General features: G+C 41.0%; 1 protein-coding gene across 2 annotated transcripts in view; it reads right to left on the bottom strand.

Moving 5' to 3' along the window:
* Positions 1-27,090, bottom strand: part of CMYA5 (cardiomyopathy associated 5) — a 94,532-nt gene that overhangs the window by 52,937 nt on the left and 14,505 nt on the right. The window contains exons 2-5 of one of the 2 annotated variants that reach the window (XM_089494774.1): positions 16,099-23,443; positions 7,955-8,050; positions 7,139-7,372; positions 3,422-3,444 (exon numbers count right to left, since the gene is read on the bottom strand). In XM_089494774.1, coding sequence (XP_089350900.1) covers positions 3,422-3,444; positions 7,139-7,372; positions 7,955-8,050; positions 16,099-23,443 — 7,698 coding nt within the window. The remainder of the gene's footprint in view (positions 1-3,421; positions 3,445-7,138; positions 7,373-7,954; positions 8,051-16,098; positions 23,444-27,090) is intronic. The other variant, XM_089494778.1, reaches the window with a different exon arrangement.

The following is a 27,090-nucleotide window of genomic DNA, read 5'->3' as shown; positions in this document are numbered from 1 at the left end:
ACTAAGTGCCACCATTATAATGGGGCTTGGGTGCAGCGGCACAGCAGCACACACCATTAATTTTTCTAATGGAAGGGGGGGGTCCGGACCCCAAGAACCCCCCCCCCCTTGGCTACATCCCTGAACCCATGTTGACTTTTTGTGATTATGGAATTGCCTTCTAGATGTTCACAGACTCTCTGTTCCTGGATCTCAGAGGCCTAACTCCTTCCTCCCATGTCTCAGGTTAAGTGAAGGAGTGTGGAAGTAAGAGCTCTACCCAGAAAATAAAATACCTTTTAAAACTGTGTGCTGCTGGAAGCTGTATTGATGCATTGATTCTTCAGAGCTCCCTGGTTACTTTTTCAGCTCCTTCTCTCAAAATTTTCAAACTATGGCTAGCACCATGGCCCAGCAGAAGGGAATGGTTGGCACGGATAAATACTGAGCTGCCCCCAAAATTGCTGAATATGGTACTACCAGATTTCTGATTTTTGTGGCCCCTCTCCTGGTGCCCTTTCACATTGCACATTTATAGTGCTATGATTTAACTGTAGCTGCCATGTTAAATCCCTATATGGCTTAGGCCCAGTCTATCTGCAAAACCATATTTCCTCATATGAACCTGTAAGAATGCTAAGATCTTCAAGAGAAGGCTTTCTCTTTGTCCCACCACAATCACAGGCCTGTTTGGTGAAGAAATGAGAGAGAGAGAGAGAGAGAGAGAGAGAGAGAGAGAGAGAGAGATCTTATTAAGCAAGCTTTTGATATGTAATTGAGCCAGGGGAGGCTTTTTTAATTTAAAAAATTGGGGTGGGTGTTTTATTTCTTAAAAACTTTTTATGTTTTTAAATAATGTTTGCATTGTGACTGTTTTAATTGTTTATAAAATTGCATTGGTAGAATTTAATTGATTTCCTTCTGTTAATCTGGAATCTTTTAATTCCTTCTTTTAATTGTTTGAATTGTGACTGTTTTAATTGTCTTAATTATTTCTAAAATTGCATTGCTTGATTTTAACTGATTTCCTTCTGTGAGATGCCTTGTGTGCCACTTGATGAGAAAAGTGGCATATTAAATAAATAAATAAATAAATAAATAAATAAATAAATCTTTCCATCCTAGGGAATCCTGGGATTTGCAGATTAAGTAGGTTAGTTAGAATTCTCTAACAAAAGCCCTAGTGCCTCACTACAAACCTCAAACTAAAATCCTCAGGATGTCATAGGATGTTGCCACTGCAATTAAAATAGAATCATAGTGCTATAACTGTGTAGTGTGAAAGGGGCTTCCCACTGACACTCAACACTCCACATCTTTTTGAAGGCCAGAAGATATGCCCAGTTTTTCTTTGAATATGAGGTGATGGGGATGGGGGGGGGGTCCTTTTGAAATTCATAGACTTATCTATGTCTTCATCCTGGGGTAGACCACATATATGTTGAAACCACTATCTACACAAATTTACGTTTTTTGGACTACAATTCAAAGAAAACTTGCCCATGCTGACCACGGGGACTGTAGTCCAAATAGGTAACTTCTCCTGGTTTTGCTTATTTGTAGGTAGCCCCATTTTTTTCTAAATTCACAGATGTTTAAGCAAGTCTGATTTCTGTTTAGTTTCCGGGGCCAAACATATCACTTTGAGGTCCTTTTCATGGCATACAAAGATGTGCGTCATATCACAGATCCAAAGGTTGGGAAAGTGACTTTTGGGGACTACAGCTTCCATAATCCTCCAGCAAACAAGCTTTCCCAAACTCTGCATATTCCACATGCACTGGTATTTTTTTTAAAGAAAAAAGGGTTATGCAACCTAGAATTCATTCATATTTTCCACATTACACATTACATCTGTCCCTAATGTGCGTACCTTATTGTTGCTATTCATTATGTAAGCCAGAAAGCAGTTTCCTTTATTTCCTATATATTTCATTGGCAAAATAATACCAGTAACTGTAATTAGTTAGCAATGAGTAACTCCACATGTTACTTTTCTGGGACATAGTAACAGTAATAAACAATGACTGGGTGTATAGTACAGTGGGCCCTTGTTATCCGCTGGGGTTTGGTTCCAGAAACCCCCATGAATAGCAAAATCCGTGGATGCTCAAGTCCCATTAAATATAATGGCATAATAAAATGGTGCCCCTTACATCAAATGGGAAAATCAAGATTTAATACTTGGAATTTATACTTTTTTGGATATTTTCAAGCCGTGGATGCTTGAATCAGGTATAAAAACTCTGTGGATAAGGAGAGCCAACTGTAACAAGTAACTAATTCCTTCAAAAAGGTAACATTCCAAGGTCTGTACAAAGTCTATATGTAACATCTTTTGCAGACATTATATGGAATTTGATGCATGGACTGTGTCACAAGCACAATGCTAACAGATTAGCTAACAGACATGGCACCACTCACTCCGCTCAAAAAAATGGCCTCTATACTTTGGGATACATGTTGAAAGGGCTTTGAAAATGATATAATAAAAGTATTACCGCCTATGGTGGTGCACACAAATCTGGGGAATATTTGGCCTTCCAGATGTTTTGTACTACAGCTCTCATACTCCTTCTCCATTGGCTATGGTGTCTTAGGCTTCTGGGAGATGGAATTCCAAACATAGAGCATCAACATTTTCCTGCTTCTGGTGTAGGCATTCCTTCTCTCCAGTTTCTCTGCTATATCTGGTCTTTGCAGTGTTTAAAAAGGTTTGCTAAACAGTAGCAATATAGTTAGTATACACATCATGGACTATGCTATGTTATTCAGAATCACTTTCAACTCTCTGGAAAAGCTATTGTTTATATTCTTGCTGGTGATCCTTCCTAGAGCTAGATAAAGTGGTGCCTGGGTTGGTATTAATTTTGTCCTTAGGAAGAGTCCTTCTAAAATGAATCCCAGGTGACATTCAGCTTCAATATAATCTTTCTGGTGGAGGAGGTGAAAATAACAGGACAAACTCAAATTTCATTGGGGCTAAAGCCTTCACTTACATACCAAAGACTAAATATATTTCTGCCTAACACACTGCTGCTCATTAACATTTCAGCTAATAGGGAAATTAAATCAGTAAAACATGAACTCTCGCAAAACAGTGGCATATTACAGAATACAACTGCAATTTTTAAATCGTTTTGTGCAGCCATGATAAACACCTATTGAAGAAGAGCTATATAGATCCCCTTGCAAGAGAGAGGGAAAATTTAATAATGCCATATGTATTAGTATTTAAATTGCGAATAACAAAATGCATGCAAAATATTCCAAACAATTTGCAGCAACATTATCAAGCACACCATTACCTCCTTAATATCTATGCATTTCTGAAATAAGGTGTTTATTGTAGCAGCATGCTTCCAATGGAGCTTGAAAATATTATAGCATTCAAACATGCTGATCCTAATACACACCACAGCGCACCAAGGCTTTTCTATACCTTTTGTTTATTTCTTCTGATGACTGAGGGAGGGAAAGGGAGGGAAGGAATGGATTAATTCATATTACAAAACATGCCAGACATCACATCTATAATATTTTATTACCTGACTATCCCCACCCAGGCCAAATTACTGTACCAGTAGCAGCAGACAAAACTTTCCAAATTTCACAGAAAAATCACTTACACAAATTGAATTTACCCCTCCCTTGTCTTCTTCAGAATAGTACCATGTGTAAAACAAAAACAACAACAACAGAGCCTTGTGAAGATTGATTTTTGGACTATTACTCCCATTATCCCTAGCCAGTATGGCAGTTGTGGACTCCCAAAGTGGAATTTTCCTGTCTGTGAAAAATAAAACTTTTGGCATTCTCCCCTCCAAACTCTTCTAGTGTCCTTTGCACATTATCAGGAGCAGCTGAAATTTCCCAGGCACCTTCAAGCACTTGAAATCCCACCTACAAATGCCACAACCTGACTGCATTTCCCATCGTGCTCCTTAAAGTTTTACTGAAAAATTACATGTATACACAATGACAACCAGACCATCCAGTGCCAATGTTCAAGGGGCCTTAGGCAAGATGTGTCTCTAGTTCTCCTGTTCTTAAATCCATTGGCACCCAGTGGTTTCCATTTCATTGATCCAATGAATTTGCTCCAAGTTTGGGTCTGATCTTTAAATGAGCTGTTCAAGCTACTGGAAATGTTTTAGGGAGAAGGTTCAGCACCTCGGATAGCACCTTTGAAGTTTGGATTAATTTCCGCACTAATACAGAAGCCACCACCAACCACCTCTACTCTGCTCAGTGTCCTCCCTGTCTTTGTTATCTCTCTATACACGCCTCTCTTTCACTCTGTTATGCTCCCCCTTTGTAAACAATGACACAGCCTATCTCATATTCATTTTAAAAAATATAACAGAATTTAGGTATGCCATAAAGCACAAGTATTAATTTGCCTAGTACATTCACTTGCAGATCTTTGAAATGTTACTGTTTCAGATTATAAATCTAATAGCCACTAGTTAGGATTCTCCAGTCAGCAGGGCCACTGTTAATTTTTGCAGACTCTCTTTGGACCTAGGTAGGGCTTCAAAGACTCCTGGAAAAATGAAGATACTTGCTGCAGTTGCTGCTTAGCTCTGCAGGAAGCTCTATCTTTCCATAAACATTAATAAACCAGCATAGGAACAATATTTGGGGCCCTCTGTTCTGCAGGGTTTTGAAGTGATGCCTGGTGGTCCTGGACTAGTGGTGACACTGCATGGTCTAAATCCTATTTTGGTCTTGATTAGATTAGATCCATTATCTACATGTTGATTCACCATTCAGCAACTGATTGAATGTGTCTATTCTAACTGCAACTAACTGTCAGGATGCGAACTGTTGTATGTTTACTCAGGATTAAGCCTCAGTTTACTCGGTTTACTCCTACCAAAGGGTGCTAAAGACTGCAGATTAAGCCTCTATTGTCATCAAGCAAACTGCTTTTAAAAACTCAAGTAATAATTAATACGAAACAAAAATATGGAGGCGATATGGCCTATTTCAACTAAAAGAATATATGGGGGGGGGGGGGGAACCCTCCTTTTATATATATATAAAAATTATGCCAGCTAAGTCCACCTCTTATCATTGTCTTTTGTCCAGCTGGAAAAAAGTGGCATGGTATTGGGAGGAGGACCAAAAAAGAGAGATGTTTGGTGTCAGGTTGCAGCAGCATATCTGCAGCAAACAATGAAATAAAGCTTTAGCTGGAGGAAAGTGGGATTCTGCCTCAGCTGATCCTCCTGTAGCTGTATGTGCTTGCCTACAGCTGCCACCAGAATCCCTTACTGAGTCTGCATAAACAGCAAAACAGAGAGTCAAGCTAATCAACCTGGCTCACCAGCTACTTCCTAAAATTAAAATAATAATAATATCATAGATCTATAAATTTGGCCATCAAAATAGAAAGCGTAAGAAAAGTGGTTGCTAGTGAAAGAAGAAATCATTCCTGGATCCATTTTGGGAAAGCTACCATGTAGTTTCTAGAAGGTTAAAATGTTTTTGTTTACATAAGCAAGACTCTGATTTGGTCACTACAAAGATGTTTTAGCTTACTTATGCAAAGCTCACCTGACAACACTTTCCTGACTTGGTAACCATAAAAGGCTACCTTTACCTATATTTATTTATTTGTTTATTTATTTATTTGTATCCTGCACTTTCCCCAAAGTTGAGACTCAGAGAGGCCTCACAACATTATACAAAACTTACCTGATTTGATAACTTAGTTGTAACAGCTCTACTGGCTGCCAGTCCATTTCCGGGCACAATTCAAAGTGCTGGTGATGACCTATAAACCCCTACATGGCTTGGCTCTAGGCTAGTTTGCAGGGTTGCTTTTCCCTATATGAGCCTGTTAGAGCTCTGAGATAAGATAATATCATCTCTAAAGGAGGGGCCTTTCTCTCTGTCCCACTATTTTCTCAGGCTTGTTTTTGTGGGAACAAGTGAGAAGGCCTTCTCAATCTGTAAGCCTTCTTGAGTCCCATTACTGGGAGAAAGACAGGATATAAATAAAATATAATACATTCCAGCCCTGTTCCAGCATATCTTAAGATGCATAGAACTTTAGGACATTGGGACATGAATGTTCAATTTAGTATATAATTTGTGTAGTTATTTTCTGTTTTCTTTTTATTAAATTGGGTTTAAATTATCATTGTGTTTGCAGTATTCATTTAAAAATGGCCCCCCAAAACCAGAAAGGGTATTCAGTCGCTTTGCGTCAACCATGGAATTTTGCACAAAGCATTTCTTCCATTTTTTTTCCTTTGCAGGAAAAAAAATCTTCTGAAGGAAAAGACAGAATAGCTGCCCTGTGCCCTTTGACTTGTACTACTTGGAAGCATTTGTCTGGATGTAGCCTTTTATTCCTAGATATGTGTGTACAGGATTACAGCCTTGAACTTCTGTGCCAACCATGTGACTTCCAAAGATAAAGCTTGTGAAACTTATTTAGACTGTGGTATTCAGTATCTCCAGCCAGTATGGCCATTTTTATGTTGGCTGGTTGATTTTGGGAGCTGTAGTCTCCCCAGAAAGGGTTAAATTTGCAAGATTTGCTGAAGAGGCAATAACTTCATACATGCAGATTCATATGTAAAGTATGGAACATCCTTCCCTTGAAGGTCTCATTGGCACCAACATTGGGGTGTTTTTGCCCACTAAGCTAAGAAATGCTTTTTATTAAAGATGTCAGGGTTTAATTTATTTGAATTTTACATGTACATGGTTTTTAATTGTTAAAATGTATTTTAAGTTGTTTTTCACTTTTGTTGTATTTATAGTTTTCATCCTGCTTTAGCTATTTTACTGTTTTAATTTTTTTTTAAATAGATTTATGTACAGAGTATTATGGTCTAAACTGCTAAATTTCAAATTCTAGCTGCAATGGTCAGACCCATGCATTCCCTCCCCCCAGCACCTGCTCACTTGCTCATCTTTTCTCTGTCCACATGAACTCAGCCTGAGATCCATTATTCTGTTCTTTCCTTTCAACAGTTCTAATAAAGTAATGACTCAAACTTTGGATCTTTACTTTATAGGTTTATTGCCAGCTAGACTTGCAAAATTGTTTGCACCTTCCACCTTCCTGTATTGGAGGCTCCAATCTCCAGCTTAATGAAAATTATGAGACATTTCAGCAATAATGCAGTTTTGGACCTACCCTTAGGAAGACAAAATCTTCCATGTCTTCCACTTCCTTGATAATTGCCTCCAGTCTCTCCTTTGCTGTATCAACATATTCTTGAAAATTAACCATCTGTTCATAGAGATATTCCATTTTTGTGTTCTTTCTTCCTTCAAAGCTCTGTGCCTTTCTGTCATGGTGCCCTATCACCATCTTGACAATGCTTTCATTTTGCTCTTCTAAAAGCTTCTCCTTTTCCTTACAGTTTTCCTAGGAGAAGGGGGAAAAACAATATTCCATGTATACATACACTAGAGAAGGACTGAGTTGGTGAAGCAGTAGTTGACTCTGTGTAAGGCAGCTTCATATGTTCAAAATAGCCAGGTCCTATCAATTTTAAGATTCTCAAACTGGAAAAATGATGCACTCTCTGAAGGACAATGCTGCATTATAAACTTATGTAAAACAGACTTACACAGTATGTTAAAGATGATTTTCTTGTCAGTCATTAATTGACTTGCACTTTTCCTGGGAGACAGCCTCTTAGTTCTCTTTAAAAGCCTCCTTAAAAGGTAACTGAGAATACTGTTACAGATATTGTATAAAAGCATGCTAAAAAGGAGGATCACTTCAAATCTTGAATAGTTTTTTATGAGTTTAATTCTCCCTTCAGTAACTGATGCAAGACAACATTGACCCATTACATAGCACTGTAACCAGCTGTGCATACCCACAATCCAAAGTTATCTCTTGTGCAAAAAGCTTTCCATCCCAATTGCTACAATAGCGTGGATCTTCAAAAGGCAAATTCTTGAAAGAGCTGAAGGCATATAGGGGCCACACAACACTTACCTCAAGAGAATTGAACAAAGCCTCTATCTCACTGACAAACCCCTCAATCTTCAAAGACCTCTCTTGTAAAACATCTAGGTAACTGTCCAATTGACCCTGAAATAAAAGTTTTCACAGCCATCAAAATAGTGTGATGAGAAAGAACAAAATGTTTTATATTTGTAACAGGATTAGCTACGAAAAAAATCTCTCAAAATGCAAACGAATGGTACGGTGCCCCATTGCTTCAATTTTAAGGATCAGGCCTATTGTACCAGTAACATCCCATCACTAGAGATCCTGAAATTCCCATTTTTGGAAATTGCTGTTGGATAGACTGTATTTAATAGGATTTTACAATATATGAAACTGTCTACTCAGAGATAGGTCCCTTTGAGTTCAGGAGAGGTTACTTCCAGATCAGCAGGCACTGCCTAAATACTTGGAGAAGTATTTAATAGAATACAAAGCAGATTCATTAATATGGTACAAATAGTTTTGAGCAGGGGTAGGCAACCTTTTTGACCCGGGGGCCGGGTTGCTGTCCCTCAGACAACTGGGGGGGCCGAAGCCAAAAAATAAATAATTAAAAAATTTAAAAAATGTATACAAATAAATAAACCGGGACAAATGTAGGACAAAATTTTCAAATGGAGGACACTTTTTAAAAAAATGGAGGACACGCGAAAAATTTTGCTGATTTTTTAAAAAATGTTAATATAAATGCATGTTTCTGAGGCTTCTATAGACAATTGCCCCCCTTGCCCTTGCTTGCTCCCCCTTGCCTGCCGCTTGCCCCCGCTTGCTCCCCCTTGCCCGCCGCTTGCCCCCACTTGCCCCCACTTGCCCCCGCTTGCTCCCCCTTGCCTGCCGCTTGCCCCCCTTGCCCCCCTGCCTGCCTCCTCCTGATAGGCCAAAGGCCCCGCGCCCTCACGCGAGAGGCCAAAGGCCCCGGCGGCAATTGGTGGCGGGACCAGGCTGGGGCCGGTCCCAAGGCCTCGCCGGGCCGGATCCATCCCATGGGCCGTAGGTTGCCTACCCCTGGTTTTGAGGAAACTAAGATCAGTAATGAGGCCCATAAAGCATTACAAATAATGAGAGGTACTGTGGACTTTTTCTACATTTTCCATTTCTTTATGGAACTGAATTTTTTTTATAGATTTGGGAAATTATCACACAAGTTAGTAAAGCAGAATTAAACCAAGATATTAGCATATTTGGCCAGTACTTATCACATGACATTGTGTCTATTCATTGCTGTTTTGTATTTCATTCCTTTCTGTAATGCACCTTTTCATTGATGAGGAAAACTCATCAATAGGTTCCTAATATTGCTCCTATTCAACTAGATCCTTGGTGCCATAGGTCCCTTCAGTGGCAGTAGTGATTGACAGCAGTCATATAGAACAGAGGGGTGATTCTCTTCTGTTTTCCCCTCCCATTTGCTATTTCCAAACAGGCTGAGATTGTTTTTACTCTGTGCCTTTGGGGAGAGGATTATTTTTTATTTTTTGCTGTGAATGCATAATTACAACAAAAATAAAAATTAAAACCTGAAAGGAATAGGGTAAAAACAGCAATGGCAAAGGCACTGAAAGACAGTGTGGTAAGGACTCTGGATTACAAAAGCAGCATACTCACGCAATTGCAGAGGGGTGTAATACTAAGCATTTTTAAACGGCATGTTTCCATTTGCTTCGCTAATGTGTTTGTTGTGAGAACAAAGCTGGTGTAAGTAACAGATCAATCTACTAACAGGTTTTTAATTTATGGGTTTGTTTTTTGTTTGCTTGTTTTTGATAGGGGAATAAAATCTAGACTTTTTAAAAAATGTATTGGCTTCGTAACTTATAAATCAGGGGTCGGCAACCTCCGGCCCGCAGGCCGGATGTGGCCTGCAGAGGCCTGCCGCCTGGCCCCTGGCTTCTGTTGCCGCCGCCGCGGCCACCTGTCACGGCTTTTCGCTGCTCTGGACGCCGCCATTTTGGGTGGCAAAATGGCGGCAAAGTCTCACGCGACCTCCCCCGAGGTCGCGCGAGACTTCGCCGCCATTTTGGGTGAAAAAATCGTGGCGCCCATAGCGGCCTCTGGGGCTATGGGCGCCGCCATTTTGCCGCCCAAAATGGTGGCGCCCAGAGCGGCGAAAAGCCGTGATGGGCGGCCGCGGCAGCAGCGGCGGCGGGCCTCTAGGAGGCCCGCTGCCGTCTCTGGGGCCCTCCAGGAGGGCTCCGAGGCCGGCAGGGGGCCTCTGGGGGGCCCTTTGCCGTCTCTGGGGCCCTCCAGGAGGGCTCCGAGGGCGGCAGGGGGCCTCTGGGGGGCCCTTTGCCGTCTCTGGGGCCCTTCAGGAGGGCTCCGAGGGCGGCAGGGGGCCTCTGGAGGGCCCTTTGCTGTCTCTGGGGCCCTCCAGGAGGGCTCCGAGGGCGGCAGGGGGCCTCTGGGAGGCCCGCTGCCGTCTCTGGGGCCCTCCAGGAGGGCTCCGAGGGCAGCAGGGGGCCTCTGGGGGGCCCGCTGCCATCTCTGGGGCACTCCAGGAGGGCTCCGAGGGCGGCAGGGGACCTCTGGGGGGCCCGCTGCCGAGTCTGGGGCCCTCCAGGAGGGCTCCGCGGGCGGCAGGGGGCCTCTGGGGGGCCCGCTGCCATCGCTGGGGCCCTCCATGAGGGCTCCGATGGCGGCAGGGGGCCTCTGGGAGGCTCGATGCCGTCACTGGGGCCCTCCAGGGGGCCCTCCAGCGCTGGCGGCCCCCACCAGCTTTTTTGCCGGTCTCTGACGGGGCCTGGGGCCCTGTCAGGGGCCAGCAAATATGGGGAGGCCTGGCCACCGGAGGGTGGAAGCTCCGCCCCCGGCAAGTGGCCCCGCCCCTGGAGGGTGGAAGCTCAACCCCTGGCACGCGGCCCCGCCCTGGAGGGTGGAAGCTCCACCCCGGGCACGCGGCCCCTCCCTGGAGGGTGGAAGCTCCACCCCCGGCACACGGCCCCTCTCCGGAGGGTTGAAGCTCCACCCCCGGCTTCGGCCCCCCAGTCGCCTGAGGGACAGCAACCCGGCCCCCGGCTCAAAAAGGTTGCCTACCCCTGTTATAAATTAACATTTATAGTTGCAGCACTATTGCTATGACCACTAATGCCCCTAAAACCCACATTATAAGCCTGGCACCTGTACTTAAAGGAGCTCTGCAGCATTGGTAAGTGGGGTGCTGAAGGATGATGCATGCCGCTCATTCTTACCCATGAGCCACAGTGAAATAAGAATTACAGAAATAAGAAAAAAGACATGGTTGTGTTACTCTAGAAAATCAGTATGCAAAGGGATCATTTAGCATCTTTGAGACTGATCAAGAGAAAGAAGCTGGTAGCATGAGCTTTTGTAGACTTGAGTCTATTTCCTCAGATGCATGGGATTGAAATAAGGAGTTGCAGCAGGATCCTGCAGTGGTCCCTGTTTCTGCTCATCATACCACAACTTTCTGGTAGCAAGGCTGCCAGCAAGTGTCGCCCCCCCCCCCCCCCCCCAAATTCACCAGCACTACAGAATTCCTCAACCCTGGCTTTTGGGTTGAGTTTGAGGGGGCTCAGATCCTGAGACAAGGAGAAACTACATATTTTTATTTATTATATGATAAAGTAATACCCTCAAAAAGTGTGTTGTTGTTGTTGTTACTACATTCTATCAAGTTGGCTTCATATTGTGGTGACCCTAGGAATGAGAGACCTTCAGGAGACCCTGTTATCAACAGCTCTGTTCACTTAGGTCCATGCCTTCTTTGACTGAGTCAATCTATCGTATAATGTAGTCTTCCTTTTTTTCCTATTGCTTTTCAATTCAATCACTTATACTGCGTCAAAAGGGTAGTACAATTAAAGTTTTGGTCATGTACAATTAAAGCTAGCATGGCATCATGGTTTGAGTGTTGGACGACAACTCTGGAGACCAGGGTTCAAATCCCTGCTAGATCATGTAAACCAGGTGATTTCAGGCAAGTCATATTTTCTCAATTTCAGAGGCAGGCAACGGCAAACCCCTCTGAACAAATCTTGGCAAGAAAACTCTGTGATAGATTCACCTTAGGGTTGCCATATGTTGAAAATGACTTGAAGGCACAGAACAAAAACAAACCCGTGTAATTAGATAGAATTAATCCACTGATATGTTTGTCACAGGTGTTGTGACATATGCCTGCCTTCAAATCACATCTATATGCAGTGCCAGAGCGGAGGCATTGCTTGCAACACTGAAGGACCTCTAGCTTTTTTTTGTAGTGGCATTCCTTGCCATCTCCTAATACTTTTCTCTTTTCTGTGAGCTCATAACTAATCTTCACCATAACAGCAGAGAGGGGAAGAGGCTATGTGTCCATCAGCAACCACAGATGGTTATGCATGCATATATATATAAAAGTTAGGCAGGCTGGAAAGCCCAGGATTTGCACCCAATTCATTTTCCAGTCCCCAGGCCCCAACAGGACAAATGTCCAGTTCTAAATGTTCAGGGGATATTTTCAAAAAGCTGCTAGGTGGTCTTTTTAACTGAAAAACTTTATTCTCCCCACACCTTCAGAGGCTTCCAGAGGTATGATTCCTTTTTTAAAAAAAATTAAGAGGAGCTCAGGGGGCCACATCCTGTAGGTCACATGTGGCCTGTGGACTTGGACTACATTATTCCCACCCCTGCTCTATATCAGTGTAAACACACACACACACACACACACACACACACACACACACTACACATACATATTTATAGGTTTGGTTCTACATATCTATCTGCATATTGACACTTCTTTTAGTTAGAAACCTTTTCATGCCTATACACATTAATTGCTAGTTTGCATGTTTACAGATTTCCTGTTTGTTTGCTTTTCCACATCTACTCTCTTCCTGCATCACTTGTAACCTGCAGCCATACTTTCTCTCTTCTCTTGTTCCCCTTCATTAAACTATGTGTTTGATTAGGCACTAGTATTTATTTATTTAAATATTTCTATCCTGCCCTCTATCTGTAGATCACAGGAGAGTTCACAATAAAGTCCACCTGATTAATTCGGTGGATCGTAAAACAAATCAGGTTCAAATGTTTTAGTGAACAACTATGTTTTCACTTGGTACCAGAGAGACATTAATATTGGCACCAGTTGAATTTCCATAACTAGGCATGCCACATCAGAAAAGGCTAGTCCCACAATGCATTGCCATGACTCTTGAGGTGCAGAAGAGAACCCTTCAAATAAACCTCTGTTCTTGGACATATGTGTATATTTGTAAATAACGCTATTTATATATTTTTCATGAAGAAGATTTATGCTTGTATCTTTTCCCTGCTAGAACCTGTGGGTGGGGTGTATGGGGGTGTTGTTCAGCTCTGCCTCAGTAAACTGATATGCTCAAGTTCTTTGATTTTCAAGAAACCAATCTAGAGATGAAGCCACAGCATATGACATGATTGCTGTGCTCAAAAATTTCAGTACTATCTTTCACGTTTCCCAACAACTCCTTGGAGTCTGGCAAAGGGCACTGATATCAACATGTATCACAACTTTTACCAGTACACAACTGTCTGCATGCATACCTACCTGGGAGCAGATAATTTTTTTATTCTATTCATAGCCACATTGAAGACCATTTTGGAGGATGCCCTGTCCTTCAGCAATGAGTTTGTAGAGGCTGTGGGGCAGGGGGGAGAGGAAGTGGTTTGGGAGATCCTGCTGTTGCTTAAAAATATTTCAATTTCAGGCAGTATGTTGAACAAAATAGTTTATTAAATTCAATTAACACCCTCATATTTTATTTGTCCCTCTTTTCCTTAGCTTCAGAAGCTGTTTCTCTCTTATGGGTGCTTGTTTCTTCAACAAATGGAGGACAACAGTCAAGAACTGCAAGCCCTCCTTGACCTTCCTTTGGAATGTTGGGCCATCTGTTCAAAAGCAGTTTGTGTTTCATAAATGGCTTTAATATTAATCAGATTCCACTGCATAACTACTAGGAAGGGTAAAGCAAGGCTGGAAATTAGCATGTGTGACTTTTATAAATTATAAAATACAGTTTGTGACATTTGCACTGAGTATGTATATAAATGCATGTACATACTCAGCACATTCTGTGCTTTGAAGGTGAGTGGGTGTTTCGATGGAGCAATGTTCAATTTTTAAAAATAGTCCCTATTAAGAACTTATCAAACTTAGCACATTGCAGTTCTGAGGAATACTGAAGTGGTGAGCACCCTGTTTTCCAAGTACCTCCTTCAGAAATACTATGAAGAAATAATATGCGACTAGCAGAAACCAGACATATGAGGCAGAAGGACAAAAGCAATCTTTTCCTGGTGGAAAAAGGCTCATGGATGCAGCTCAGAGCTAGATTTCATTTTTGGCTCCGTCTTCAAGTCACAGAGCCAAGGAGTGATGACAGGGGATACTGTATGCTCAAGTCCTTTGACTTTCAAGAAACCAGTCTAGGGACAGCATGTGATTTTTGGTATTCTTAGTAACTGCTTAGCATTCACTGTTATAGTATGGAATCTCAATATGCTGAGTAGGGATCAACCACAATTAAAAATCAATGAAAGTTTTGCAATGGTTATCAGTTAATTTTACCCTTGAATGGTATAATAGGGCAAGTTCCCTGGAAAAACAAACCATGGAAGGGCATGGTAGAAATCTGGTGCAGTGCAGAAATAGGAGCAGAATTTGGAAAAATGCAGAGCTTGGAAAAGTAACTTTTTTTGAAATACAACTTTAAAAATCTTTCAGCCAGTAAAGCCCCTGGCCATGCTGGTGGAGGGATTTGAGGAGCTGCTGTCCAAATAAAAAGTAACTTTTAAAGACTTTGGATAGGATCCTCAAGTGAGGAGCCATCAGTTCAAACTTCATCTCAGCCTTAATGGCATTAGGTAAGCCACTATTCCATGGGCTTTTAGATGCTGCATGTTTGTAAGCCACCTTGGGTTTCATACATAAAATAAAGTATTAATCAACAAAATAAGTTACCCATACTTTCTAAGGCTGATGTGAGTCACAGTTCAACAACTGCACAGCCACAGGTTCTCTACCATGGCACTATGCTCTCATCCTCCTTCCATTGCCTTAATATTGATATGCCTTACTAAGTTGTGTCGGCATTACATTCAGAAGTATGTGTGTGTATCTATAGAAAGATAGAGGGAGAGTAAATATTCCTTCCAGAATTAAATGCATATGGGCATAACTTTGTCACCTGAAGGCACAGCCAACATTGGTGGCACAGGAGCCTTCCACCACCTTGATGGTCTTATGTTATTTTTGGTGTGGTTTTATAGTGGTTTTCGTATTAATTTACTTTTAATTTTTATTGGCTGGCCCAGTTTTTGGGTGGCATATAGTATCATAAATAATAAATAAATAAAAATGAAAGAAGAGCAGGAAGAGTGCATACCTTATGCACTTAAAAATCATAATTCTCTCTCAATCTATTTTTGAGCGTATTTCAAAGCATTGGTGTTTTCCTTGGACAGAACTTGGAAAAATTATTTGTCTCACAACACTTGCCATCCTGGGTGGGGGAATTCTACAAGTTATAGTCTGAAAAGTAATTTTTCTGAGCTCTGGATCTAGATACAATATGGAACACATATCCTAAATGAACTTGTGGAATACACTTGCACTATCTATTAGAAAGATTTACTCCAGGTTTCTTCACTGTCTTTATGGTGGTGCATTTAATTATGTGTACTGATAGGTCAAAGAAAATTAGGTTACCAGGAAGGACACAAAGATTTGTTTACAATAAATAAATAAATTGGCTTCAAAATTACAAACTGAGAGCCAGAACAGATACAACATAGATCTGTTACTGGCTCTATAGATTCTTATAGTCAAAGGTAGACTATACTTTTGATCAGATCATTAGTACTGGTCAGAGGTGTTTCCCAATGGGTACTTTTTTTACAGCCAGAAAAAGAGAAGTGAACCCCAAGGTGCAGAAAAAAAATTCTGAAGACATTCCAGTTACCATTGCACCTGATGCATTTTAGGAAGAATTGGTCTTTCTCAAAACACACAACATAATCTACCTTTGTTAAGTCACTAACAATTATCTGCTCTCTTGACCCTGTGATGTATGCTATATATTTCATTGATACTTCCTTAATCAGTGTCAATGATAACTTAAGGCAATAAGTCCAGAATGTTAATTGCTTACCTTCAGTACAGTTACAGCTGTATCCAAGTCTGTCACCTCATGCTGTTTATGCTCCCCGGAAAGTTTGTCATCAGCCGAGATGGGACATTTACATTGATGGCAATAGGTATCAAACTGTGCCTCATCTATTTCTTTCTGTAGGATCTCATCCTTTGGAATATTTCTTAGTAGCTTATCAGGATCCATCAACTCAAAATTATCTTCTTCAGCATATGTGCTTACTTCCTCTTCATTCACAAATTCATATGTATTACTAATGCGGTCTGAAGTTTTCCTGTCATCAAACAGCAGCTCTTCACCAGTCATTTCTGAGGATGTTTCTGCCTGAAAAACGTCATCTTGGGTAACCATTTCATAGTCCATGAGTTCAGCTAGATCTTCCTCAATGTCACTGTACTCTTCCTCTTTTATTGAGTATAAAGGGTGGGTGTCAAAATCATGTGACAAAAGAGAAAAATCAATTTCCCCAAATGGTTTCTCAGTTTTTGCTTCTGGTGTTAGTTGGTCTGCTATTTCTGTGTCAAGCTCATCTAGATCATGGTTGATATTTTCTCCAAATGTTTGCTGCTCAGTGTCCCAGTATGAAACATGTTCATGCTCTAAAGCAATTGTGTTTTGTGACACAGGTTCAAGGGATGGTATTAACTTGTCTTCTGGTTGTTGCTCCTCAGTTTGCCAGTGAGTGTTAACATGGCAGGATGCTTCAAGAGACTGATGGCTTATTTCAGAAGATTTTTTGATGTCACCACTATCCATTTTGTGCATTGTTTTTTCAGGTTGCTGATTTTGGCCAACAGCAAAACAAATATCTTTTGGATCCTGTTGCACAGGTGTTTCATTTTGATAAACAGTCGCTGCATAATCAAGTATTGGACTAGACTCCTCATCACTTGTTTCTTCTGGTAACACCTGGCCTCTTTCTTCAGGTATAGATTCTTCTCTTTGACTGTCATCATCATTGCTTGCACCTGATCCATACAGTCTACCTCCAAAGGGGATTGCATGTGTTGGCTGACAAATCCCAACTTTTATATCACTCACAACCTCAACTGGCCCTTCTGTTAATTTGTCACCCAGATTCTCCACCATTTCTCTTGGTGCTAAAATTTCTGTCTGTCCATATGATTCAGTTAGAATGTGAACAAACTCATTATGCTCTTTATTTATTTCACATACTGTTCCTGAGATGTTTGTTTGGTTTACAGCTAATTCATCAACAGGCTGATCTTTCAGAACATGTTCCTTCTGGGATTCTTCCAAATTATTTGGAGTGTAGTCTTCAGGAATGTCCTTTTCCAAAAATATTCCAGTCCCATCATCTGGAGCATGATGTCTGGCAGGAAGAGGAACATCAGTGCTCCCACTTTCTTCACTAGTTGAACATTCATGGCTGTCTTCTTTAGATGCCTCCACTACTTCTTTATGGAGGTCACAATATAAAAATGATAGAGTAGGGCTGACTGCAGTGTCAGGCAAGGGAATTAATGAGGACTGAGATAATATATCTTTTTCTGAATGAGCCCCCACTTGATTCAGTTCACCCTCTGTGTCCTTGTCAGTTTCCTTAATAACACCAATTACTTTGTTTTCATTTGATAATTTAAAGGTGCCTTCCTGGGTGGCCATGATGTTTTCTTTCTTTCCTATTGCATGAGATGCTTCATCCAAGTTCCTTTGTAATAAAGAGAAGTCTAATATATTTTCTGAGCTTGCAGCCAGACATGTCTCTTCCTCCAAATTTTTCTTTGTAACATCAAATTGCCTCTGCACTTCCTTAACAGACTTCTCTTTTCCTGTCTGGGTGAAGGATGTATCATCAATCAAGGCATAATTTTCAATGTATTCTTTACCAATATTTTTTAGAATACCCTTGATTTTTGGAAGAATGGAAATTTCTTCCTTGTCTTCTGCATTTTCTTTGACACCTTTTTCTTCAACAAGTTCCTTTGATTCATTTCCCCTGTTTTCAAGCTTGTCTGCTTTTAAGCTTTTTCCACTTCGCTTACACACTGAAGGTTCATGGTCAACTGCCACATCTGCAGAATCACTCAATGGTCTTGTTTTCAGAGATGAAACTGTTTCCAAGTATTCTAAACTCTTTAACACATGAGTATCTTCCTTTTTATCATTCAAAGGACTGAGCAGAGAAGCATAAATATTCACTACCTCATTGCTTTCAGAAATATCAGAAGTATCTTTTCTTTGATCAGGTTCAGGAACAAGTATAGATTCTTCTCTCACTTTCCTAGGATCTTTTAATTCCCTTTCTTTTTGTAAGTCAGGATCTTCCAAAGTTCCCTCTGAATCATTTTTAGACTCTCTCAAAATTCCCTCTGAATTAAACAAACATTTTTGTCCTTCTGTTTTTGAAAGGTCTCCTGCACTAATCCCTATAGCCTTGTTGGCAGCTGAGTCTGTTGGCAGTTCTGGGACTGAATTTACTGTTGAACGTTGCTTGTATATGTGAGTGTCATCCATGGTTTCTGGTATCACAGCACTAGAAAGCTCATTTGGAATGGAATTAGGAAGTGCAGGAATATCAGAGATGTCTTCTGTTCTCTCTTGAATGCAGCTTCTGTTAGTAATATCTTCTTGAAGTTTTCCAGAAAGGAACTCTGATTTAAAATGTATTGTTGAATGTTCAGGTTCTCTCGTAGCACTTCCTACTTCTTCAGTTAATAAACCAGCTTCCTCAAAAGAAGATTGAGTTTCTAGTGTCTCTTTTTTTGAAGTCTGAGGGAAAGAGGAATGTATTTCATTTGCCTCAGAAAGGAGAAATGCAGCAAGAGACAGGGGCTCTTCTGGGATCCCATTTGCTACCTCAGAAGGATACATCTGGGTTCCTTGCTGTTTATCTTCAGCAGATGCAGGTGACATTGAGAGTGCTGATATTTGTGAACTCATTTCATGCTCCTCCTTTTTGGTGATAAAAGGTGGTATCTGGTTTGAGTTCTGATTTTCTATCCCAAGTGAGCAGAACGCAGGAACTTCAGAATCACCTTCTGTGGTTTTAGATGGATGGCCCTGATGTTCCAGCGTTCCTGTCATATCAGTTACTGTGGATGAATCTTGACTAACTGTAGAAGAGTAAGGCTGAATTCCATGCATATGTGGTTCATTTGCTGATTGGAGTAAATGTAGATGCTCTGATTCCTGTTGCAGAATAGATAATCTCAAAGGAGCATTGTGCTCCTTTGAATGTTCAACCTCTAATGTTATCCTTTCCTGGTTTTCTCCCTTGTGGTACAATAATTCCAGATGTATGGGTGCTGATGGTTCCGCAGAAGGTAAAGATAAAGGAGTGTCTTGTTTCCTGACCTCCTCATTGGAACTTAAGAACACATCTTCTAGCTCTGATGTCACAGTGTGCTGTGGCTTGTTTTCTTGGTTGGTCATTTCTGATTGCCCAGTAACAAACAAATGAGGTTGAACATCTTTCATATCTAGCTCTCCAACAACTATATGCTTTGACTCCTCCAGGAGTGAAGGAGGATGATCTTCCTCTCCTTCAGCAAGAGTATACAATAACTCAACATTGCTAGAAACCTGTCCTTCTGTCAACACTGAGGAAGGAGGAGTTATTTCATTTACCTTTTCGGAAATCATATCTTCTAGAATAGAACTTTGTATCTCTAGCTCAGTCTCTGTGGTTGGGAAGGAATTCAGTAGCTCTTCCCTGGCTTCACCATGCAGGGCAGTTCTCAAAGGCCGTGTTTCCTTTGGCACCATTTGTGAAGTCTCAGGAAACTGATGGAACTCATTTTCTTCTATCTTGGCTCTGTCCTCAAGAAGTGGTGAAATAAAGTTCGGCTGCTCTGTGGTCGGTGCTAAACTTACTGTGGGGTTTGTGAGAATTTCCTGATCTTTTATTTTATCAGGAACCAATGGTGAAATTATTGGAGATGTGTTAGGTACTTTGTTCAAAATATCACATGAATAGTTTTCATTTCTGAGGGTTTCTGGACCAGCAATAGGCTGTTCCAGTTTTGATGCCGGAGTTTTGAGTGAATGAAGTTTGGTGTCTTCTTTTTCTCTTTTTAATGAAACAGGCTGTTCTTCTTTCAGTTCTGGAAGCACAGGCCTGTGTGACTGAAGGTCTTCCTCTGTGCTTGGAATTGGAGAGGATACATCTAAATGTTTTCCTGATCCAAGTGCAGGAACCTTTTCTTCTAATTCTCCTTTTAACTCTGTTTCTTGGTAGTCTGCTTCTAAATCTGCTGTTACAGCCTGAATAGCTTGTTTTACAGTATGTTTTGTTTCTGTTTCTGTTGTGTCATATTTCTCTGCTTCAGCCATATTGTATGGTATACTTAAATATCCAGAATCTAGGGCTGGTCTGTCTGTTGAAACACACTGATCTTCTTGTGTTTCCATTAAATAAGCTGACTGTGATGAATCTTGAACTGTTTCAGGCAAATGAATTGGGGTCCCCTTTATTTTTGTTTCATCTACTGACTGCAATATACCTGATTGTTCTGATAGAACTGTATCTGATAGCTGCTGAAAAGTTTGCTCAGCTTTGGCTTGTTGTTTTTCTTGTTTTTCCAAAACAGGAACAGACGGCACTGAATCTGGATGCAACAGACTGGTGATGGGTTTGTCAGGATGAAAGTCTTTGTTATCCAGTTGATCAGCAGGAGGCAGTGGAATTTTTTCTACCAAAGAGGAATTCTGTTCCATACTCTGCTTTCTTGATTCAGATTTTACCAAATGATCCAGATCAGATTGCATAGTTGCAGGCAAAGAAATCTTTCCTTCTTGCTCACCTTCACTTATGGTGGGATGGATTTCACGTTTATCTGCCAGAGATAGTTTTTCATTTATACATGGATGGAGATGTTCTTCTAACGTTTCTTCTCCTTGAGATGGAGCAGATGCTTCATTCCAAGATTCTGTAGACAAAGGTGAAATGAGCTGGGTTGCTTTCCCGTCTTTGACAAGATCTGATTCTCTTGAAAGATGCACTATATCTTCTGAGGGAATGTCTGTGGGAGACAAAGACTGGATTTCTGATTCTGCAACTTCAGCATTTTGAACAGCCAGAGTGGGTAGAGGAGAGGCTTCTGGCATCACAGTAACTGTCTCAAGAACAAAGGACAGGTTGTTTTGCTCCTCCCTTTGCTTTTCTGGGCATGGTAGACCTGAGTCTGGCTGCTCCAGTAGTGGCCTTGCAATTATTAGTGGGGATGGCTGGGCTTCCTGTTTTTCTGAAGTCTCAGTGAGATGAGATGAAACAGATGGCAGCTGTTCAGATGAGTTGAATGCTTCCACCATGGAGCCCAGACTTACTTCCTTACCTCCAATATGTGAGAGCCCTAAGGGTTCTAATCCCTGTGGTGCCTTTATATGTTCAGAGATAACAGGATGCTCATTCTCTGATCGTGCTACTGCTGCAGAGAGTTGGTAAGTTTCTTCTTTCTCTGCATCATGAGTTGGGAGAAATGATTCTGAAGCCTCCAGCAGTGCAGTCTCATTCTCTGCATTGCCTCTTGGCTGTGACATGTTTGGCTGCTCCGGTTCCACTGATGTGATCACAGATATCTGTGCCTGAGCAACTTGTTCTGCCAAATCTGATCGCAGATGCTCTTCTTTTTGCTCAGCTTCTTGACCTGTAAAATATAAGGGCTGTGGAAGATCAGAGTATTCTTCTGCCATTTTATACAAATCAGTCCTGGATTGCTCCTGTTTTTCTGTTCCACTCAGTATAGTTAAATCAGGTACAGTTTCAGAGTCACCAGCATCAGCTTCTTTCACGAGATGCAATGAGTGCAGAGGCTTTGAATCTGCTTGGAAAAGCATGGCCAGTTGCTCCTGGGTCTCTTCCTTTTTTGAATAACCCACCTCCAGCTCTTCCTTTTTGGTATCACTAATAGAAAGTAGTGATTCTGCCAGTTCAGTCACAGACTCTGAAGCTTCAGGTGAGTAATGAGGAATCCCTTGCTTCCCTGTTTCTTCAGTGGGATGCAACAAGGCTGCATTTTTCACTTCCATTTGTGTAGGAATAGTGGACTCAACATCTTGGTTTCTAGCATCAGGTGAAATTGATTTTTCATGTATAGGCTGCATGTCCCCAGTACTATCTGGATACAGCATACCGGGAGTTGCTGGTTCAGATAGTACAGTTACAGTTGAATCAGAATGATTATTTATGTCATTTGCAGGATAAGAAAGGGGCTCAGCAGCAATAGGGGAATGAAACTGAGTTGCCTCCTGCGTTGGCAGAGTCTTTGATTCTTCTGCTATTCCAGTCCCCTTTGTGGTCGGTGATGAATGATCCTGCATTTTCTGTTCCTCTGTTTCAACAAAATGGTTGGATAACTTCTCTGTAGTGATTGTTACAGTACCAGGAAGCAGAGTTGGCTTGTCTCTTTGCCCTGTTTTTTCACTACAGTCTGACAGAGAAAAGCTCGCCTGTTCCGGGATTGTAGTTTGCCTTACAGGTGAATGTATTTTGGTATCCAGCTTTTTTGCTTGGTCAGATGAGCGTAGTGGTGGTAGCTTTTGGTTAGAGTTATTTATGGTTTCCGACAGAAAATACTTTTGTGCTCGCTTTTCATCTCTGTTGTATGGAACAGATGCACCAGACTTTGAAATATTGGTCTGCACTTGCCTGAGATTATAAGAAAGAATTTCCTTCTTGTTCTTCTTATCTGGGGCATCTCGCTCAATGTGCCTTAAAGATACAGAGATGCCTTGCCTAGAGAATATTTTGGGGGGTTCTCTGGGTTTCCTGATTACTTCAGAAGGTGGGGGCACATCTTTTTGGTTTATTCTCCGGAAAATCTTTTTATTTCTTTCTTCCAGCACTGCAGTGATCTGCTGAATCCTGGCTCTAACCGTTCCTTTAAGGGGCAGCTCTCCCTTTTTCATCAAAGCATTTTCTTTTTCTTCTGGCACTGAAGTTACCACTTCCTGTGTGATTTGTACCAAATAGTCTTTAATCTTTGAAGGTTGTACTTGCAAAGGCCATGACTGGGGATCAGCAGGATCTAATTCTCTTTCCTGAGCTTTTATATGCACTGATCCCGCAGGAAAGTCATATCCTTTACCATCTGGTCCTATTGTCTCATTTGGAGACAATGGTACCTGTTCAGGTGAGTTGCTTGTTCTTTTCTGAGCAGTCTTTCCCTCATCCATCAGACATTTAGCTTTCCCTGGAGAGGAATCCACATATGAGTTTTCTATACTATAAACCCCAGATGTAGCACTGGTTTCTGAGGCTTGGGATGTGGAGCATCTACTTGAACTGGTCTCCCACGTCAGTCCACTAGCTTCACTTTGATTGGTGTCCATAGCATCAGATTTTGATTTCATTTCTTCATTCTGGTTAAGCTTTTTTAAACTGCTAAAAAAACAAATATTAAGAAGCTATAATCTTATTTTTTAAAATCATAGATTGAAATATACTATTATTATTATTATTACTATTATTATTATTATGTTTTATTTATATAGCACTGCAGATTGCTTCCCAATATTATAAATGTTTTTAATTAAAAAATAAAAAGTTCAGTGGATGCAATATATATCACGTGGTCATATTAAGAGTCAAATTGGACAATGTATTTATCATTACATTTCAGAGCACTTTCTCCCTCACTCCATGGTGAAGGATATTTGTTTGCTGCAGAGCAGAAATATTCCTCGCCTGCATACCTTGAAAGTAGCAGGTTTTGTTTTGTAATTGGTCACTGAAGAGTAAACATGGGCTTAATTTGCAAGTCTGATTTCTGAGTTGCATATATCTGGGAGACAATATGGGAATACATATTTCCATTAATGTCTAGGTTCATACTAAAATACCATGGGTATCAGTATTATTGTACTAGGATTACAGGAGAATTTGACGTCAGGGAAAAAAATCCTTTTTGCCCTCCAACTCAAGGAGCTGAGCATGTGTGCTTGTGTAATGACAGGGGACAAAATTCATAGAATCATAGAATTTTAGAGTTGAAAGGTGCCTTTGGGGCCACTGAGTCCAAACCGCTAACAAATAGAAAAGCATTACAAATCAACCCACTGTAAGCAAATTCCCCAGTCCTTATCTACATATGCTGCAGGATAAGGTGGCAGAAAGATCCAGCATGATGCAGTGGTTTGAGTGCTGGACTTATTTCTTCTTGGTCAATTTGAATTTATCCAGTCATGAATTCTTCACAGATACTTCTTAGGCCCAAACGAATCTGTTTTCTACATTTTACCACCTTCCCCAATCTGTCACTGCCTCCCGATGTGCTGTACTACAAATTTCAAAATCCACAACCAGCTCAGCAGTATTTGCTGGGATGATGGTTACCCAATACATCTGAAGAGTGGCAGAACTGTGGAAGGCTGATTTATTATTTTGTAAAATATATACAATATTTAAAAGGGTGAACTTGAGTTGAGAAATTATTGACACAGACTGTTGTTTGTCAGTAGTTTCACATATGAAATGAAAAATAAGTGTGTATCGTGTGTTTGTATCTCACACTGCACTTTGGAACCACTTTAGTTACCATGACTCTATCCTATGGATTTCTGGAATTCATGAGGTATTTAAAGTTATCAATCAGAGAGCTCTAGTGCTTCACCAAACTACAAATCCTAGGATTCCATAGGATTGAGCCATATCAATTAAAGTGGGATCAGAACACTGTACCTTGAAAGGGACCTTAAAGAGGAGCAGCATTGCTGGTGTTGTTAGAAAAGAGCTGAACTGATAAGTTCTATTATTTCTATCACCCACAGATATGGAGGGATTGTATAACTCTACTTGCTGTTTCTTTCCTCATGCCTGAATTTCCCAGGTGGACTTACTTCTCACAGAATAATTTGACGGAAGAACGTCTCCACATTTTGTCTCCTATCTTGAGACAAGGGATACAGACTTACTATTTTGTTTTAGTTACCATACCTGCCGGAACGCCGGGGAGGGAGAGGGCTGGACTTCAAGTGGCATGAAGTATTGTTTGTTACCACTTACAGCAGACCTATTTATTCATTATTAGCAGTAGTATAGAGACTATAAAGACATTTTCAAGGAGGTTTTCTTGATCATGTAGAATTTTTTAAAAATAAACTATAAGCTGACCACTCTCAAAAGTTCAGAATTCTGCATTCGAGGAAAAGCGACTCACTTTTTGAAACCTCATGTGAATGCAGAGGCAGATGCAACAACCTATCCAATGCTCATTGGCACTGTAGCATGTATTATGAAAGGACCCAGCTGGCCACCACTCTCTGTCAGTAGTGTATATTGTTTCTGGGTATATATGCACTTTCCTATGTCTATACAATTTCTCACACTTCAAGTCACAGGTAAATCCTCTGCAGCAGGCATCTTCAGCTAGATTAGCTATAGATTTCCTTTGCATCTTGCACTGTGACCATGATGCTATTGATGCCTGATATTTTTCTTTAAATGTTGTATAATCACATAAAGGTCCAAATATAGCCATTTTTGCTCATAATTACCTTATTTCACTTCATATAAATGTTGAACTTCAGTTTCAACATACACATTCCTTCCTTTAATGCCTATTAGGGATATAGCTAAACAGCACAATTAATGATAGTCTCAAAACAGTTGTGATGAACCACATTCCATAATCTGTCACTGGTTAGAGCTCAGCTTCTATTCTTTGCTTGAAATCTTGTGCTTCATTAAGTTTCTACTTCATTTAATTGGCTTACACAAAAGTCTCATGCTGTCTTTCCTTCTGACTACTGTTCCATCCACCCTGACCTACTTCATTCTCTTTTTATCTTATATTTATCTGGAATCTACAGTGGCCCTCCATGTGCCTGCCGTTCACCATTTTCTTCAGCGTACTCCCATTCATTATATTTCTTTCAACAGAAGGTGAACTTAGACCCTTCATGCAACACAGGAAGTCGGCTACGTCATGCTGCTATCTCAAGATGCCTCCTCAGCCAACAACTTTTTAATCACAGTGCATCAATTTATTTAGGGACTATGTGTGGGTGTGTTGGAGGAGAAAAACTTGTGCTGCTTAGGAGGAGAAAACAAATTTACAATTCAGAGGGGGATTTGTCTTCTCTGGAAATAAGTGATGACCAAGACCAGCTACAAACTGGAGGAGGCCCTCAGTAAAGTACCTTTTGGTAAGCCCTTACCTTCATCAGTGCAACGCTTAGAAAAGGGAGTGTTGGGTTTTGGGTTTTTTACTATAAGTCTCAGAATCCCCAGACAGCACAGCTAGTGGTTATGCAGGCTTGAGTATTTTGAGTGTTGCAGTGCATCCCTAGTATGTCCAAACACTGAAGCTTATGGACTGAATGGTTGACTTAATGTCAACCATTAATTGACCATGACAGGTGCTCCTGTCTTTGCCAAGTAGGTGAATTGGGAGTGCCCATTTAAATGACCTGCATAGCATCCTTAAGTCAGGGCTTTTGTGCAGATTTAAATGGACGGAACCAATGAATCAGGCATTCCTCAAATGACTAGAAAAAATATAAATATAATAGGATAGTAATTAGTCGGGTGGGGGGAAAGAGGGACTTGATTCTTCCCTAAGACTAGGCAATGGCAACACTGATCAAGTACAATTCAGAGCCAGTGTGGTGTAGTGGCTTGAGCATTGGACACAATTTAATTGTACTCTGTGTATTTACTTTTTTCTGTCCTGAATCTTCTACCAATGTTTCAGTAGAACCTTGGGTTTTAGGATTATGAGTTATGTATAATTTTATACATCTCTATCATGTCTACTTTGACATACTTTTTTTCCCTACATTGTAAGTATATGCCTTCAAGTTACTTGTCAACTTATGGCAATTCCATGAATTTCATACGGTTTTCTTAGGCAAGGAGTACTCAGAGGTGGTTTTGCCAGTTCCATTCTCTGAAATATAGTCCACAGCACCTGGTATCCATTGGAGCAGGGGTCGGCAACCTCCGGCCCGCGGGCCGGATGCGGCCCGCGGAGGCCTGCCGACCGGCCCTGGCTGCTGTTGCCGCCGCCGCTGCCACCCATCACAGCTTTT

Source organism: Sceloporus occidentalis, unplaced genomic scaffold, assembly GCF_023333645.1.
Source record: "Sceloporus occidentalis isolate IW3139 unplaced genomic scaffold, rSceOcc1.0.p SCAF_1, whole genome shotgun sequence".
NCBI classification, from domain to species: Eukaryota; Metazoa; Chordata; class Lepidosauria; order Squamata; family Phrynosomatidae; genus Sceloporus; species Sceloporus occidentalis.
Note: the sequence above shows the minus strand (reverse complement) of the source record. Positions and strands in the feature narration are given on the sequence as shown.